General features: G+C 43.8%; 1 protein-coding gene across 1 annotated transcript in view; it reads right to left on the reverse strand.

The window, feature by feature from the left end:
- Positions 1 to 18851, reverse strand: part of MTR (5-methyltetrahydrofolate-homocysteine methyltransferase) — a gene marked incomplete at its 5' end in the record, with an annotated part of 57069 nt that extends 38218 nt beyond the window's left edge. Inside the window, 8 exons of the mRNA XM_080616563.1 lie at positions 2624 to 2718; positions 3090 to 3149; positions 4307 to 4413; positions 4505 to 4597; positions 7941 to 8010; positions 8821 to 8910; positions 11465 to 11679; positions 18815 to 18851. Coding sequence (XP_080472689.1) covers positions 2624 to 2718; positions 3090 to 3149; positions 4307 to 4413; positions 4505 to 4597; positions 7941 to 8010; positions 8821 to 8910; positions 11465 to 11679; positions 18815 to 18851 — 767 coding nt within the window. The remainder of the gene's footprint in view (positions 1 to 2623; positions 2719 to 3089; positions 3150 to 4306; positions 4414 to 4504; positions 4598 to 7940; positions 8011 to 8820; positions 8911 to 11464; positions 11680 to 18814) is intronic.
- Between the last annotated feature and the right edge of the window lie 623 nt (positions 18852 to 19474).

The raw sequence follows: 19474 nt of genomic DNA on the forward strand, positions 1-19474 counted from the left end.
AGCAGCCAGCTCTATCTTTGAAGTGCTTTCTCTAATGCATTCATACAGGCCATTCCATTTAAACAGAATGGTTTTAAAAGAACCCTTTAATTCTTATTTCCCGATTTGGTATTTACATACATTTAAATCCTTCATACAGTTCTCCTGGATGCAAACAGCATGCACAGGGAATACACAATTAATTCCAGCAATGAGGTTCTGGAATTTACTTCCAAGTGGGGCTCATCTCTGAGGATTTTCAAAGTAAAGCAAGGTAAAAATGGTTAACAAGACCATCCTTATCAGATGCAAATGTCTTTCCTACTGCTGAGTCATTCAGTTTACAAACTTTCAGCCCACACTCCCTACCACCCTCTTCTTAAGCTCCTTCCTGTATTAAGCAGCTTCATCTCTCCATTCCATATTTAAACAAATCAGTCTCTGGCTCTGAATTCAAACCCATGTATCACTCTCTTTACCTTCCCTTACTAGAGAGATACTGTAAAAGCAGTCAACATACTCAGCAAACAAGCACTTCTTGATGTTCTTGCTTGACTTACAGCATACTGGCCCTCCAGACTGCCTGAATGATTACCCAACACAGAGATTGCTGACAAACATATCTATGAACAGAACACTCCAAAAGCATTACCTGTTTCAAAACTGCCAAGACAAACTACACACAGTCATGCACATTTCATCCCAAAAAAGCATTTCCTGTGGATGGTATCATCTCCCCACAGCATTGAATAATATCATGAAAGAAAACATTTGAGAAAAGCAAACCGTTAACTGTTAAAAGCTAGCAGCCTTCAATCAGATTGCTGGTATGCTGTCACTGCTGCCCTAGTGTAATAACCATCAGACCCTCATCTTAAAACATCACCTCCCTCCCTTGCTCATCTCTTCACAGCAGCCACACATCGGGTCCTGTGAAAGCTAAGGCTGCAGAGCACCCTTGGGACCAGAACAAACACCACATTAGGGCCCTAAACGTTGTGTATGTCTTCTTAATGCTACCACAAAAGAAACAATCACAGTATCCCAAATAACATGAAGGGAACTCATGACACATCTGAGGACCTTTTATGGCGAGCAGCTTGCCACACATCTTTCAGCACTTACTAAGCACAGTTCACAAGTTTCTCAGCTACCTATGTCAACCAGACGCAAAGCATACACTTTGGGAGGGAGGGAGGGGGGGCTCCAAACCAAACTGTCTTACAGACAACACATCACGCTAAACAGGACATACAAAACCCAAATTGAAACATGTGAGCATGTATAACATGATTCCTAGGATACTACTATTAATCAGCTTTTTCACAACCCTAAAGCCACTCTGTACCAATTTGGCAAGAGAAAAAACATTAAATGCAATCTGCTCCCAGAACTAAAACCCTTCTGCCACAGTGCTGTATAGTAGCTCTTGCAGAAACGAGAAAGAGGCCCCAAGCACTCAAACCCATAAGTTAGCTTTTATAAAATATGGTTTAATAAATTCCTGATTGCTGCTCCAGTGCCCTTCTCTTCAAAGGCAAGAGACTTATAAACAAGATTATCTGAGACAGACTCATGCCAAGAATGTATGACTAGGCTGTGATGCTGAGAGAAGGAGTCAACTATCACCCTGTTCCAAGAGGCTCCATATGTTACTTCTGGAGCACCGTCTGGTCTGGGAAAGCGGAGCCTCAAGGGCAGTCAGGAAAGCCGTGAATGTAGTCTTCTGCTTTTGTATTACTGAGATGACAGATTGCACATTTTAGCTGGAATTTTGTTGTAAAAACAAACAATGGCTCATCACAATGTGCATGGTGTGCATTGCTAACAGTGAATTAAATGTTTTAAACTAGAATATTCTAGAAGAAAAAACATCAATTTCCAGTGTAAGTTTGCACGTGAAGAACCAACCTGAGAGAAGAAATGGTAAAGAGGGAAGAGAAGGCAAGAAGGAATTAGAATAGGACATAGAAGCTGGGAAGAACAGAGAAACAGGGAATAGTAGTAAAATTAAAGTGCAAAACCTTGCACAATGACCAAAATCTGCTATATTATGTGTTTTCACAGATCTTAATCTCATACTTATTTCAATTTTTCTGCCTGAACAGAAAAGAGTGCAAGTAAATGGAGGCATTAGGAGCTATCAAAACAATGCACATCCTTGAGAAAAACACCCATGGAATACATATATGCTTGTGAGAGTTCAGTAAATAAGACACTGGAATGAAATCCTATGATTTGTTCTTTGAAGCAAAGCTAGAACATTCTGAGCTGGCAGTGCTTCCCTCTAAGAAAGAGAGGTAAAACTTGTGCATACCAGGAATTAGTTCCTCACACAGTCTGAGACAGTAGGAGGCAGTGAACTACAGTTTCAGAATTATTTTTTTAACGCTTTGACTTAATTGTTATTTCAGCAGCTGATGCAAACACAAAAGCCCAGATTATTTAGAGCAATGTTTTAAAAATTCAGTGTTCTTTGGAAACATAATTTCTGCTAAGGGAATGATAGCAGAACACATTAGCAATACACGATTAAGTATGATCACAGTTAGCATAGCTTCCATTTAGCTGCAAGCAAGGGGGTAAAATAGACAAGAATCACAATCTACAGTTAACTTACTATGAGAAAGATACATTTCCTTACCAAAGGGGCTTATTGTGGGAAACACTGATGACAAATGCCTCTCCTGTCTGGCCTGAGAGGGTACGTCCGCTCTTATCCACAATGGTTCCAGAAACCTAAATATCAGTTGAACACAGAGAAAGGAAAATAATTCAATTAACAAAAACTATTTCAACAGCTGAACTCCTAAAAGTCAAAGCAGAGCGATCAGTGCGCCACTCAAAGTGCTGAGACACAACCTAAACAGAAAAACTGGGGGGAGTGGGGAAGGGTGGAGAGAGAAAGGGAATGTGGCTGGCCTTAAAAACAAGTTGTTCCTTTTGCCACAATGGAACATCAAGTGTTTTTCTTTTAAGAATAATGTGAAAAAAGTTTCCAAACCATTTATTTACTTCATTTCAAAACACTTTAACCAACTGCCACCTTATCTAGTTTGCAAACAAAGCCTAAGTATATGTAAAATATTAAATAAATAATATATACTTACAAATATGGGTTGGGGGGCATACTCTTTCTCAAACAACATCTGGAGTGCAAAAAGAGCTGCCTACAGAAGAATAAGTTGCAAAATATTAATGGACATTTTGGGAATTCTTCAGTTTGTTGGGCTTTCTGTTTGTGTGGGTTTGCTTACTTACTACACTCAAGACTGTACCTTACCCTTACCCCTAATGGATATTCCAAAACACATTCTGATAACAAGTAGAAAGGAAGTAACCAAGTAAGACCAACACTGGTCTGAAACCTAAATAACATCAGCATGTATTTCTCTCTCACAACTGCAGCACAACCGCCACCTCAAACACAGTTGTATGTGCTATTCTGAGGACACATTCACTGCCCTTGACTCTGTTTAGACATGCTGTTTGCATAAGATTCTAACCACCACAAATTTTAACAGTAAGGACTGCAGTGACCCCTAGGAAAGCCCTGTGAACTTCCTGCCTCCTTAGTGTAAGAAAGTTGCACGTGAACACAAGCTCAGCACTATGTTAAGCCATAGGATCCTACCCAAACTTCCAAGAGATCTGGTCAAATCTGCAAAGGACAAGTCATGCCACTGCACACGTTAATCAGCTTGTGGCAAAAGTTTCAAGAAATGCTGAGGGCATATCCAGCTAGACTTTTCCACGTAAAATTGCAAGACAGTTTTAAAACCCCAACACCTCCACCACTTGCCCAAAGCAGGTATCTAATAAAGGAGGTTTCAAAAATCACATGAACTGTGGCATATTTCCACATCTTCCTATTTTATCCTTTTAACTCTTTTCTTCCACTTGTTCTTTTTTAAAGCTGATGGCAGAGTGTCAGAGTTCCCAAAACCCCCACATTTTAATAGGGCTGTCTCCCAAGAGGAAATGCAGTGGACATTTCCTCTCCAGTGTGCATCACAATAGACAGACAGGCTTACGCTGAAAAATACAAACATCAGATGCATTTGGAGCTTCTGGAAATAAGAGGAGAACTAGCACAGACAGCCAGAAAGATACTAACAGCACATATTACAAGACAAAGGAAAACTCTGGAATAAGTTGATTAAAAAAATGTCTCCTTATATTCTACCTGTTTGCCATCAACTGAAGAGTCTTTTCATGTATTTAGTAAGCAGTACCTGATACCGCTTACAACCACTACACTGAATTTCCCTAGGTAGCACCCAAAATACTTATATTACTGTGTTGTTTTTTTTCCCCGGAGCCTCACCTTGGCATTGGCTGTATCAAATATGGTTTCCACTAACAAGATATCAACTCCTCCATCCAAAAGTCCTTTGGCTTGTTCCTTATAAGCTTCAACCAGCTCATCAAATGCTGTAAAATGGGAATTATGTTAATTTCATCTGGAGGTATCTCTTTCAAGACCATCACTAAGTTAAATAATTTTATGATAATAAATACTTACTTATGTTCCTGTAATCTGGTCTCTCCACAGATGGTGACACAGACAGTGTCCTGTTTGTTGGACCCATGGCTCCAGCAACGTATCTCCTAATTCCTAAACCAAGACAGGCAAAGAGGGAGAAGATTAAATAAAAAAAAAAAAAGAAAGAAAAAATTACCAAAACAATTTACCTCTGGTTTTACAATGACAGACATGTCAACATAAAAACCCCCAAAGACACCGAGGCATGGGTATCATTCAGAGATGAAGAACTACAAAACACAAAACTCCTGTCTCAAATCAAGAGTTTGATCCACACAAGATTACCCAGCACAGCTGACTTGCGTTTTAATCCTATTCAACAAGATGTTCAGTGTATACACACCAGACAGAACATCTACAAAAGACAACCGGCTCAATTAATTTTTCTTTTAAGTATCACTTGTCTCTGACACAGGAAGCTTCATTCAATTAATCTAAATGCACAGCATAGAACTCTCGTGGCATTTTTCACTTGATAACCAGATTTGAATATTCTGGCATGTGCTCATAAAACCCACTTTTATAAAAGCGTATTTCAAAACTTTTGATTTGGCAAATCAAACCTTATTGGCTATGATACTATGAATCACATCAGTAAGGTGTTAACTGGACAGAAGCAGCAGCACTGTTAGAATCATAGAATTATAGAATAGTTAGGGTTGGAAAGGACCTTAAGATCATCTAGTTCCCATCTCCCTGCCATGAGCAGGGACAACACACACAAAACCATGTCATTCAAGGCTCTGTTCAACCTAGCCTTGAACACTGCCAGGGATGGAGCATTCACAACTTTCGTGGGCAACCCATTCCAGTGCCTCACCACCCTCTCAGTAAAAAACTTCCTCCTTATATCCAATCTAAACTTCCCCTGGTTAAGTTTTAACCCGTTACCCCTTGTCCTGTCACTACAGTCCCTAATGAAGAGTCCCTCCCCAGCATCCCTATAGGCCCCCTTCAGATACTGGAAGGCTGCTATGAGGTCTCCATGCAGCCTTCTCTTCTCCAGGCTGAACAGCCACAACTTTCTCAGCCTATCTTCATATGGGAGGTGCTCCAGTTCCCTGATCATCCTCGTGGCCCTCCTCTGGACTTGTTCCAACAGTTCCATGGCCTTTTTATGTTGAGGACACCAGAACTGCACACAATACTCCAAGTGAGGTCTCACAAGAGCAGAGTAGAGGGGCAGGATCACCACCTTCGACCTGCTGGTCATGCTTCTTCTGATGCAGCCCAGGATATGGTTGGCTTTCTGGGCTGCAAGTGCACATTGCTAGCTCGTGTTCAGTTTTTCATAAACCAACACCCCCAAGTCCTTCTCTGCAGGGCTGCTCTGAATCTCTTCTCTGCCCAACCTGTAGCTGTGCCTGGGATTGCTTCGACCCAGGTGTAGGACCTTGCACTTGGCATGGTTAAACTTCATAAAGTTGGCATCTGCCCACCTCACAAGCGTGTCAAGGTCCCTCTGGATGGCATTCCTTCCCTCCAGCATATCAACTCAACCACACAGCTTGGTGTCATCAGCAAACTGGCTGAGGGCACACTCAATCCCACTGTCCATGTCACCAATCAAGATGGTGAACAAGACTGGTCCCAACACCGATCCCTGACGGACACCACTCGTTACTGGTCTCCAGCTGGACATCGAGCCATTGATCACAACTCTTTGCAAGCAGCCATCCAGCCAGTTCTTTATCCACCGCGTAGTCCATCTGCCAAATTGGTGTCTCTCCAATTTAGAGACAAGGATGTCATGCAGGACAGTGTTGAATGCTTTGCACAAGTCCAAGTAAATGACATCAACTGCTCAACCCCTGTCCATCAGCTCTGTAGCCCCATCATAGAAGGCCACCAAATTGGTCAGGCAGGATTTCCCCTTAGTCAAGCCATGCTGGCTGTCACCAACCACCTCATTGTTTTTCATGTGCCTTAGCATGTCTTCCAGGAGGATCTGCTCCAAGTTTCTGCCAGGCACAGAGGTGAGACTGACTGGTCTGTAATTCCCTGGGTCATCCATTTTCCCCTTCTTGAAAATGGGGGTTATATTTCACTTTTTCCAGTCGTCGGGAACTTCACCTGACTGCCATGATTTTTCAAATATGATGGACAGTGGCTTAGCAACTTCATTTGCCAGCTCCTTCAGGACCCACGGATGGATTTCATCAGGTCCCATGGACTTGTGCACGTTCAGGTCCTTAAGATGGTCTCGAACCAGATCCTCTCCTACAGTGGGCCTAGGGTCTTCATTCTCACAGTCCCTGCGCCGGCATTCCAAGACTTGGGTGGTGTGGTCAGAGCCTTTGCCAGTGAAGACCGAGGCAAAGTCATTAAGAATCTCAGCCTTCTCCAAATCCAGGGTAGCCAGTTCTCCCGATAGCTTCCAGAGGGGGCCTATGTTCTCCCTAGTCTGTCTTTTATTCACTACATACCTATAGAATCCCTTCCTGTTACCCTTAACATCCCTAGCCAAGTTTAATTCTAACTGGGCCTTATCTTTCCTAACCTGGTCCCTAGCTTCCCAGACAACATCCCTGTATTCTTCCCAGGCCGCCTGTCCTTGCTTCCACCTTTTATAAGCCTCTTTTTTCCTTCGGATTTTCCTCACTAGCTCCTTATCCACCCAAGGAGGTCTCCTGGCCCTCCTGCTGCACTTTCTTTTGGTCAGGATGCAACACTCCTGAGCTTGTAACAGGTGATCCTTGAATATCAACCAACAGTCTTGGGCTGCCCTGCCCTCTAGGGCTATATCCCATGGAACCTTACTAAGCAGGTTCCTGAAGAGGTCAAAGTCTGCTCTCTTGAAGTTCAGGGCAGCGAGCTTGCTGCACACTCTTCTCACTGTCCACTGTTAGCTTGAAATACAGTTTGATGCTAGAATACAAGATTAAACTACTTGTCTTTGAAAAGACAGCACTGTCTACAGCAGTGTGAATGAGCTGTAACCCTCTCATATAAAGCCTTGAAGATAAAACGATTGCACATTTACAAATGACAGCCACTTTAATGCACTTTTTAATGACAGCAGTTTAGTAGTTGCTGAGTAAAGTAAAACAATTAGGAGTAACTGGTAATTCACATTCACCTACAATCAGCTATCCCGTCTCTGAAGTACAGACCTGTGCCATACAAACCTAAGCAACTTACAACACATCTGGAATACATGTATCACCTGCAGTCTTAAACAGGAAGGCACAGGACAGCTATCCTGCAGAACACAGTAAAGGACCAGAACCTGCAAACATGCTCAAATTATTGCACTATGCAAAACTGCTCCTATGCCTAAACTGAAGAATGTGAGTGTCTGTGTGTCCTTGTGAAATAAACCACCAAGCTACCCTCTATTTAGCAACTTCTCAAAGATTGTAACAAGACAGTCAAAACCACAAAAGAACAAGAAATTAAAACTAATATCGCTTACCTGTTTGAGCAGTTACATCATCTGCTGCTTTTCTGGCCACCTGTGCAGAGACTCTGTTTAACCGATATGCCTAGAACAATTACAAAAATTACCAAGTAACCTTTAATTCAGTAGAACATAACCCATCCTCAAAGAAACACTGCACTTTCATTCAGCAGCTCACAGTACACTGAAGGCTCCCTAAGTCATACAAACACAGATAAGCACTTTTACAAAGCTTTAAAAGGAACAGCTCTATGCATCTCAGCAACCGTTATATGGTCTCATCTCACGTATGCCTCAGCCTACAGCTGCTTATTATAACATTTCATTCTGTAAGGCACCAGTTAAATCCTGCTGAAGTCAATAGATGCTGAAGAACAGGACTTTGAGGACAAAATTAACATACTTTTCAATTCACTTTTTATTGAAGTAGCGTATTTCCAAGTATTGTCTTTCACTTATTTCTCAAATTCTCAAACCAACAGAACACAGAATCGGTCTGACAAATGCAAGGAAAGGAAAGGACTTCTACATATTCAGCACAAAACCGACACAAATAACCAAATGTTACCAAGTGTAGCATTTAGTAAATTGGAAAGACTGAAGCAAAGCATCCTCTTAAACAGAACTGCAGCATTCTGTGAATATTCAAACAAAATCTAGGACAAATTATTATTGCCTGTGCCTTCATCAACAAGGGGCACACTATGACTATAACACACAGCAAGTACAATTGTCCAGAGCAGTGGAAATGAGCTACAACACCATCACATGGCTCAAGAGGCAGCACACAGTCAATAAATGGAACAGCAATGTACTCTGGGACTAAGCTAATCTTGGCTGCTAAAACAGAAATCTTTATTACTATTTTATTGTATCGACAGTTCAGCATTCTTACCAAATGTTCAAGCCCATAGTCAGCTTGTGCAACTCGAGTGCTGCTGAAAGTGTTAGTTTCAATGATGTCAGCACCTGACAGCAAGTATTCCTGCAAGACATGAAAGAAAAAACCTCCAAGACCTCCAGATCTGAGATATGGAATGAAAGGAACACAATTACTTTGTCTCCAAGTTGTTGACAAAAAGTTACAAATCATCTCCTAATTCAAACGAGATCAAACTCTGAACACCTTACTCAACAGCACATGACCAAAGCAACAGAAGTCTTCCATGTAACCAATTTTTGGGGTGGTTGTGTCAGCCACACTTTCTATTAACAAGGGACATTTATAGAGTCACCCCTACCACTAAGTCCAGTACCTGCAGCACATTCCAGACTTCCACAGAGACATGGTCGGACATAGTCCAAATGCCATCAGCAAGCGAGGGCTGCTGTGGGCAAACTCAGAAGAGGCACCAGTTAAACAACAACAGAGAATTAGAGAATTTAAACACTCTGAAAGGAGCTGTACAGCACATGAGCAAACTGGGACAGATTATAAACTTAATGGAATTATGCTTTGTGCAGATCACATTTAAAGTTTAACTAATGGCCCAGATTCACAACGCAATTAAGCTTTCTGCTCCATTTTGGTTGTATAATTCCCACTGAAGTAAGCTGAAATCAATGCAAGTTGAAATACTTTTTCAGATCGTAGCCTGTGGTTTTATAACCTCTATCAGTTGCCCTCCTCCCTCCCTAATTCTTCTTTTTAATCATGTTAACCCTTAGATGACCCCTGCATATTCAAGAAAATTATGAGATCTGAAATACTAGAAAGTCAAAAAAACATTAAAAATAAACCACTTGGATTTTCCTGCAAGAAGCAGATGAGCTCAGCAGCTTCAACAAGACCAATAAAGCCTTGATCCAAAGAACAGCAAAAAATAATTAAATTGCTTTAAACATGTTTTGCTGCAAACTATGCTTTCTCTCAACTCCTCCTGGATACATATGGAAACACCTACAAATAGGTATACGGAAATACACAAGGTCTTAAGTGTACACTAATAACCAAGTCATGAAGTTTCTGAAAACCACCTAGACTAAAGAAAGATGTTAAATGTGTACAGCTTTATACCAGCTTTTGTTTAGTTCAGATCTATCATTTTAGCAAAGGCCCTTAAATTTTACTGCCTACCACCATAAAGGAAATAATATGCTAAAAGCAGGAAGATCATTTTTGCCTTTGAAAATACATCACCTCTCTTACCAACTTTATCAGAGGAGCTAAGGCCCAATGTTTACTTTTCAAGTTACAGATACCTGTGAGATCTGACTCATTAAGGAAATGAGTCAAAGGGCAATTAATGAAAAAAAAAAACCCAAAACCCAAAACCAACCAACAAGCCCCAAAAAAACAAACCACAACAACAAAAAAATCCCACCGTCAACCATGCATATAGTGGGATTACAGTTACTTTGTAGAAATATTTTAATCTATTATTTCAAGTTCTGTCTGATTCTCAGAAGAAATAACAACTGGTAGCTATAAAACATGAAATCATCACCCACGGCTCAGAATGCACCTGACTCAAAAGGTTGCTGCAGGCGTGGGGACTCAATACATTAATTCTCAAGTCACATCACTATTGCTCTGCTAAACCTACAAAATTCAACTGTTAAACCAGCTTACTGAATCAAAACCACAGGCTATTAGAAATTCCAAGGTTCATGACCACTACAGCTCAGTTGACAGTCTAGGGACCGAACTCAATCTACAAATATTTCCTCATGAAATTTTTAATTCATCGTTCTTAAAATCCAAAGAATGACAGCAAGAATATAAAAATACAGACTACATAACAAGTTTCACAGACATAAGCCAATTATGATTCTAGTCAATGAAATACAGATCCTTTAATAAATAATTGGAAAAACCCAGAACAGATGCAAGGCTCTGTTCCAACTGGTTATCTACTAGTTGCCATGCTATTCAAAAGTGCCAGTTATTACAGTAAGACCAATAAATAGCCGCAACTCAAAAAATACACAATTTAGGAAGTTGCTTTTTGAAGTCTAATTGAAGATAGAAAGATAATAAAATCTGTTTGCAAATTCCTAATGATCAACCCTAGACTGTTTTATTCTCTGGGCCACACATTAATATTCTAGGGAAAATCTGAGAATATAGAACCATATATACTCATTAAGAAGCCCACATAGTCATTAACTGTGGAGAGGCTTGCTTCAGGCTGCCACATTTAACAGCTCTTTAATACACAATTACGGAAACACGCATCCAGAATTCCAGAATATGTCCTACTTAGACACATTTCAAGTGCTGTTTGAGGAGGAGAAAAAGAAAGAAAAACTAAATAAATCAGAATCTGCAATTAACAGAAATGCATCAGGGACATAAGTCAAAAAGGGATTTAAAAACAACACTGCCTGGGAGACATCAGGAACCAAGACACGAATGCTGTGCTCACACAGCCAGAACAGTCAAATCTGCTCATTCTTTTTCGCATGGTTACCTAGCATTCTCTTCCCTATTCCCGAAAGACTCAGGAGAGCCAGCAGCCTGTGGCATGGAAAAAGGGAGTGTACAGGCCCAATTTTCCTTCCTTCTCTTGTGAAGAGATAGAAATCAGAACACCCACCTTGTGTATGTCACAAATTATATCAGGTTGAGTTATGCTGAGAAGGTCATTATTGCCTTTCAAAGGCCTGGAATGATCTTTAAATTCATGCCCTCGGAAATCCTCTTCCGACAGGGCATGTTGCTGGATCATGGTACCCATGCCTCCATCCAGAACCATTATCCGCTCTTGCAGAATTGATTCAATTTCATCTTCCACACTTTTCTGGAGATCCGCTGTAAGAAAATAAATCCAGTATTTCAGCAGCTTTGAAATTCCCTATCTATACACTTGTGCAACCTGAGCTCTTTCCTATTTAAGAAAATGAATAAAATAACCAATCCTCTACTGAAATCAAACAGTAATTGGTTTATTTCACCCACAGCTCCAATCACCTGATGTCAGGTAACTGCTGCATCTATCTAAATAGAATTAGACTCAATTGGTCCTTCACCAAAGTACAGTCACTTGCACAAAAAAAAAAGAGCGTCAAAAGTTCACAAGGACAAACAACAATCGCTCTATATAAACCAGCCTCCAACACCGAAAAATGTTACAATTTCCACCATAGCAACATTTGAACAGCAACGCAGAGCTGCCTCTTAGTACCAGACACCATACTGTAAGTGATACACAAATGCAAACCAGAAACCAGTGAACTTTACTGAAACAAACAAAAAAAAACAACAAATTTAATTGTCTGTATCATAATGATAGAGATCAAATGAGTGAGCAAAACCAATTCTTCAACAGATTAAATAACGATTTTGTACTTACAGAATCATAAAATCACAGAATAGTTAGGGTTGGAAAGGACCTTAAAGATCATCTAGTTCCAGCCCCCTGCCATGAGCAGGAACACCTCACACTAAACCATGCCACCCAAGGCTCTGTCCGACCCAGCCTTGAACACCGCCAGGGATGTAGCATCCACAACTTTCTTGGGCAACCCATTCCAGTGCCTCACCACCCTCTCAGTAAAAAACTTCCTCCTTATATCCAATCTAAACTTCCCCTGGTTAAGTTTTAACCCGTTACCCCTTGTCCTATCACTACAGTCCCTAATGAAGAGTCCCTCCCCAGCATCCCTATAGGCCCCCTTCATGTACTGGAAGGCTGCTATGAGGTCTCCGTGCAGCCTTCTCTTCTCCAGGCTGAACAGCCACAACTTTCTCAGCCTATCTTCATACGGGAGGTGCTCCAGTCCCCTGATCATCCTCATGGCCCTCCTCTGGACTTGTTCCAACAGTTCCATGTCCTTTTTATGTTGAGGACACCAGAACTGCACACAATACTCCAAGTGAGGTCTCATGAGAGCAGGGTAGAGGGGCAGGATCACCTCCTTCGACCTGCTGGTCATGCTTCTTCTGATGCAGCCCAGGATATGGTTGGCTTTCTGGGCTGCAAGTGCACATTGCCAGCTCGTGTTCAGTTTTTCATCAACCAACACCCCAAGTACTTCTGTTGAGTGAGCAAACGCCACTCAGACACCAACAGAAAATTGCTGGGCTTTGCTTTATTTTGCACAAACACAGCAAGATGTTCTTCTTCTCTGCCAGAAGAAAACAAATCAGGCAAGTCACATGCTAATTATACGGTACTATACAGGATAAGTCTAGGAATGACAGAAACAGAAACCTATGGACATTTCAGAGCTATCATGAATGAAGCTGCAGAGTTGTACTGCTTTAAGATCCCAAATAAAACCCATCCCAAACATCAAACAAAAAGTCAAAACTATAAGCTGAGGCATTAAAAAAGAAAAATCACCACAAAAATCCCAATTAACAAGAATGGGACCTCGCTTATCTTTTATAACTATGTAGATGAACAATGTGCTACTCTTCACCTCTCTCCTTCGTTCAGCCTGGGCTTAGTCAGTTTCAGTAAACCTGTTTTGCATTTTGATTAGGCGCTATCATCAAAACACTTGTAAAAATGAGTAATTTCTGAAGCACAAAAATATCCTTACATCTCAATATAACTTACAACAGTAGCACTTAAAATCACTGGCAACTGCTAACTGATTTGACTTTTTTCCTTCTGTCTTCTTGCAATGCAACTTCTTTTTTGACATCAGTATTGTTAAAAATGATTATGCTGGAAAGAAGATGAGGCCAGGATTAAAGTATTGCAACGTTACATTTATACCGACGCTTTGGAAAAAGAGCTCTAAATCAGATGTAGTCTCAGCAATAAGAGAAGCCAAATAAAATTTGCTCTCTAACAAGTACGTAAAATTTGAAGGGAGATTAAAATACAGAAAAGCAAGCCACTCTCATTTCAAAATGAAAGTTTTAACACCACACAGGCAGGCTCCACAGCTTCTTATACAACAGCTTAAACCTACTAACATTAAGCCATCAAAATATTCATGAAAATAAAATCCGTCCTTGAGCTAAAGGCTTTCAGAAGCAAGACTAAAAAACTGTATCTGAAAGTACAGCTGCAATGCAGACTCCCATGGAGCATAACTTACATGCTTTGCAAGAGCTACAACCCAATGAGACGCACATATTAGAGTTTGCTTTTGGTTTAATGCAACTTCCTGACTCAACTCCTGGACTGCGACAGCTGCAGCCCAGACAGCTGAGCCAGGCCATCGGAGCTCTCACAGAACCAGTCTTTCCTTCTGCAGGCTTCTGTCCCTTTTACCTATGAGCTTCCAGACTATCTTCTCATGCACACTGGAAAGCAAACAAATATACATACTATGGGTTTAAATCCTGCACTGCATGTAGTCTGTTTTGCTTTCTCTACAGCTTTCCTCACTGACCAGATGCCATTTCTGTGTAAGGGTTCCTGCTCATAGGAGCACAGATATCTGCCTCAAGTCTTCTCCCTTATTCTGAAGAAGCTTTCAAGATTTGTGCAGCTTCAGCACCATCTTAAAAGGCTGCAAGGAATAAGGTGGGAATCATGAAGGTGACCATCAGTGCCAGAGGTACACAGACTCTAAATTTTACAAATGGATGACATAGCGCCAAGCCCGCCAAGGCCCAGTTTACCTGTCCCTGTTATGGGTAATACTTGATTCTTCTTCCATTAGGAGCCTGCACTACTTGAATTTGTGCTCTGGCACACTGGCAATGAAATTTTTAAGTTGGAAACAAAGCCTGCAGACAGGTCCAAAAAGATCCCAGAAATCAGAAAGGATCAATTCGGTCACGGTAACACATCTAACTGAAAGGAGGATGGCGCAAAGCGGCAGCTGGTCTTTTCCCCTAAGTAATAAGTGAATGGACAAAAGGAAATGGCCTCAAGCTGCACCAGAGGAGGTTTAGACTGGATATTAGGAAAAATTTATTCACCAGAAGGGTAGTCAAGTATTGTAACAGGCTGTCCAAGAAAGTGGTGGAATCACCATCCCTGGAAATGTTCAAAACCCATGCAGACAAGGCCCTTAAGTGACATGGTTTAGTGGTGGACTTGGCAGTCCTGTGGAATCTGTTGCACTTGATGATCTTGGAATCAATTAAGTTGAAAAGGACCTTTATGCGTTATAAAGCCATACTAAAAAGTGCTGAACTCTGCCCTTGGGAGAAAAGGAGGCAGGAGGCTGGGAGTCAGCTCTGCTAAACAACTGCCATAACCTTAATTCAGAATTCAACTCACATAATTCCCCTCTCCAGCACAGAGAGGGCACAAGAGTTTGTTACCAAATAAATGAAAAGATGTTTGGAGAAATTCCTAAGTAGCAAAAAATCAGTCCAGTCTTTTGTTTGTTTGTTTTGTCTTTTGTTTACAAACCCTACTCCTACCTCTGCTCAGCCAGAAGTTGATTAAGATTTGTTTTAGGAAGATCACTGGTGAACTTTGGGAAGTGGATTCCCTCTCCTATTCAGAAGTGTCCAGGAGAAAAACTGCCTCTACAGCTATAACAGAAATCGTAAGAAAAGGGCAGTGATAACAGGACCAACTACCTTGGGTTTACACTCTACAGAAACTTAAAACTTAAAGCACATTACCACAGAGTGTTCTAGGGCTGCAACTAGTTTAGCAGACCATATCAAGAGAGAACAAAAGTGACCCAGCAGCAGTGGCTTGGAAGTCAGTGGGATACGGAACACAGAATAAAAAATCATAATACCCTACTTCACTTCCCCAAGGTAAATACTCCAGCTTGAGATCATGTGAACAAGGGAATTACTAGTCTGGAAAGCAAAACTGTATCAGCTACAACTACTTTTGCATCTTGCAGATGTTTTCAAGTAAGTCTGCACAGCATTCGGTGTCTCTCTGGTACAGTTGTTCACCCCTACAAGCATTCTGACACTAACAGTTCTAAACAGTTCTAAACTTTGCCCAACTGTAATCTTACATTTCCACAATGTGGCAACTAAACAGCTTAGGGGATAATGCAAGATGATATTTCTCCATCCCAACCCACATAAAAGCCATATGTGCATAACTGAAGGGATAAACATATCTTCTTCACCAAAAAAAAAAAAAAAAAAAACAAAAAAAAAAAAAAAAAAAAACAAAAAAAAAAAAAAAAAAAAAACAAAAAAAAAAAAACAAGACATCGAGGCTGGCGATTTGCTTAAGAAGACATTTTTTGATGCCTGAAAAGATTCTCAAAAGGTGAAAAACCTCGGTCATTTGCCGAAGAGAGAGGCTCCGGAGAGGGCGCCTTCAACCCCGGAGCGAGGGGAAAGCTCGCGTCCAGGAGCCTCAGTTCTGAGCGGTGAGAGAAACCGACGGAGCCTCGAGCCCCCGCCAAGCCTTGCCCAGGAACCGGCAGCGCCGCTGAGGCGAGCAGCGACTCCCGGGGGGCGGCGCCAGGAGAAACGGTCCCGCCCTGAGCGGCTAAAACCCGCCCAGGGGAGCGCGGGAACAGGGTGTGGCGCAGCAGTTGGCGCCGGTAGCGCGAGGTGGGCAGACCTCAGGGCCAGGCCCCGCTCTGGCAACCCTGCTGTGGCTGCCCCGGCGGTGGCAGCGTAGGCACCCAGACAGAGCCGATGAGAGGGGAGGCTGCGGTGCAGAGCTCGGAGTGCAGAGAGTGCCGGCACTGGTCTCGTGAGGGAGCGGTGCGCAATGGGCAGGGCTGCACTTGGTGCGCCCTGGTGGAGGTCCTGCTGCAGCAGGGGCTGAGCTGGGGGATGCTGTCAATAGGTTGAAAGATGTCAGGGAAGCTGAGAGGAAGCAGGACTGCTTGCTCCAGGTCCAAGCTCTGCAGGTGCCACAAGCGCCCGACACAGCGCATGCGGAAAAGGAGGAGAGTGCTAATCCAGGAAGAGGGGAGCTAGTAACAACAACAAAACACAACAAAAAAGGAGGAGGCCAATTAAAAGCAAGGGGCTTCCTCCAAAATCCGACGTTCCCACCGAAAACCGCTTTGCAGCTCTGCAGGGGGCTAACGAGGAAACGCCCACCGCACCAAGTGAACAACCTGCTGATGCAGCGGCAAAGAGGATCACTACCGGTGCCTCCAGGAAAAAGCGGCGGGTCACAGTAGTAGGTGACTCGACTTTGAAGGGCACAAAGGCACGCATTTGTCGGGCTGACCCGGTCTCGAGGGAGGTGTGTGGCCTACCAGGGGTACACATGATTGAGCGTGAGGTGCCCCAGCCCGTGGCAGGGGGTTTGGAACCAGATGATCTTAAGGTCCTTTTAAACCCTAACTATCCTATGATTGTTCATATGCTTCTATTAAGAATTTATTCTTAGTATAAAACAGTCTGGTATACAAGTACTTGGAAGGAAATAAAGGATTGCAAGTTGCTTCCAAAGCTTTTAATAAAGGATCAACCCAGCTGTGACAGTATTACAGTATTTTTGTCATGTTAATGTGAAAGAATAGAAATTGAAGAACTACAAGGAGCTTTAGGCACTTACGGAACCCTCTATTTTCCAGACTGACCTGTCCTAATGGTCAACACAGCCACCCCACATTTGTACATTCCAATTCAGCAAACCAGCATTTCCTACACCAGTTCCAAACCCAAGTTTCTCTGTCATTCAAAGAGCTACTGTGCAGCACACTGAAATTAAAACTGGCCATCTCCCAGAATTAAACTGTTCACAACAGATTGATATGCATTACAGGCAGGAGGCACAGGGAAACAAACCGGCCACCGGATCAACGTGGTCTCACTCTGTGGCATGCCCTGCCACTGGCTGAAAGGCTAGGGAGAAGTGCCTCGATCAGCTTCCTGACAGCCTGCTCCTGAACACGGGTCCTTTGCATCACTGCCAGAGGTACACACCACCATCTACTGCTTTCTGCCTGTTCAAAGGGCTCCACAAACACCTCTACCACACAATTTTTGCTTCCATCCAAGCAGAACTTTTCTCTCATTGCCACTACTTCTCAAGCTGCTGCTGAAACACCCTCCCATGTTTCCTATCTCAGCCAACCCAAACCTGGTTCTGCAGCACCAAGACAGTCACTAGCCACGGCCTGACCCCAAATATCACAGGAGAAAGGGCAGGTCAACGTCCTCTTTGCCAGAGGAACCTGGAAAAACCTCAGACCACAGAAGTTGATTTATGAAGTCGGCACCCTACAGAGCTCTGCAGTGAGGAGGACTGCAGGTCTGTTTAATAAGCCAAGGGATGCAAGGCCAGCCTGAAGTACAGGTTCAGCAACAGGCATTCCCTCAGAAATACTAAAAAGCAAGGTGTTTGCAATCTCTGCAGGTAGCAGCACCACTGAAAGCAGCCACTGACAGAACTGTCAATTTTAAAACACCGATAATGCCAACTTGCAGCTGATTTTATTTCTCTTCCCTTACAGCAACTTGCGTTTAACTTGCAAAAAGTCACTTTTGGCTTAGAGCCCCGGAGCAACTGGCGCACTCCCCACACCAAGCTGCAGCCTCTCACGCAGCTGGTTTTTATTTTTCCGGTTTAACTAATGTCCTCGCACCCCTCCTAGGCAGAGCGAAGTCTACTCCAAGGGACTCTGCAACTGAGCGGCCGCGGCTCCTGCAACAAGCAACCTTATTCGCCACCGCCGCCAGCACCACCACAGGGCGACGCGCGCACACGCCCGCCGAGCCGCCACACGCGGGTTTTACAAACGCTAACTGCTGCCAACCCCTGACAGTGCCGCGCCAGCATCGCCCCGGAGCGCGGCTGCGGCGTGTGCCCAGCGGCGGCCGAGCAGCAGGAGCTGAGAGGAGGGACCGCGGCGCCCGCCAGCCCCTCACACGCCGCTCGGCAGCGCCCACCGGTCCCACAACAAGCGGCACGTGGCGGGACCCGGCCCGCCGCCGCCTGAAGCAGGGAAGGGTTGGGACGGCGACATCACACACACACACACACACACACACACACACACACACACACACACACACACACACACGCGCGCGCGCGCGCGCGCAGACGCACCACCTCCACCCACCCCCCAACGCTCGCGCCCGTTACCCGGCGGGTCGGGTCCGGCCAGCCCCGTGGGCGCCATGCTGCCGAAACGTCAGCGCCGCCGCGCGAGGCAAGCACGAGCGTGCAGCGCTGCCGCGTCACCCCTTCGATAGAGGAGCTCCGCCCCGAGCGCGGCGGCCGTTAGCTGCTGTTGGCCTGAGGGGGAGCGGACACCGAGAGGGAGGGAGTGAGGGAGGGAGGGAGTGAGGGAGGGAGGGAGGGGCGGCCGGTGTGCTCCCGCCTGCGAAGGTGCCCCTCAGCTCCTGGCTGCGATCGTGTAGGCCCCGGTCGGACCCTTCCGACTTGGGATGGGCGTGGCCGGAGAGCAGCTGTACCCGCTGACGCTGGGCTGACAGGCGCAGCAGCGGGCTGTAAAACTCCCCCTGGGAGCTGGTTGGTTTTCCTTTTACAGCCTGAGGACTGCACATCTGGAGCTTCGGGCTGGATGAGGAAAGCAAAGCCTGACCTTCTAACTAACTCCCCCGACGTTAAATACCGGTAGCTTTAGATGCCCCTGTAGTTACTGGGGGGTGATTTGGTACCAGGGAAGGCTAAACAAAACGTGTTGCTACCTCATCTAGAAGTCTTTAAAATGCCGACAGCACTTCTAATGCTGTCAAAGACAAACTTAGTGTTGTGAAGAAGTGGATGTAAGTACACCTT

This window comes from Psittacula echo (assembly GCF_963264785.1).
Source record: "Psittacula echo genome assembly, chromosome: 4".
NCBI classification, from domain to species: domain Eukaryota; kingdom Metazoa; phylum Chordata; class Aves; order Psittaciformes; family Psittacidae; genus Psittacula; species Psittacula echo.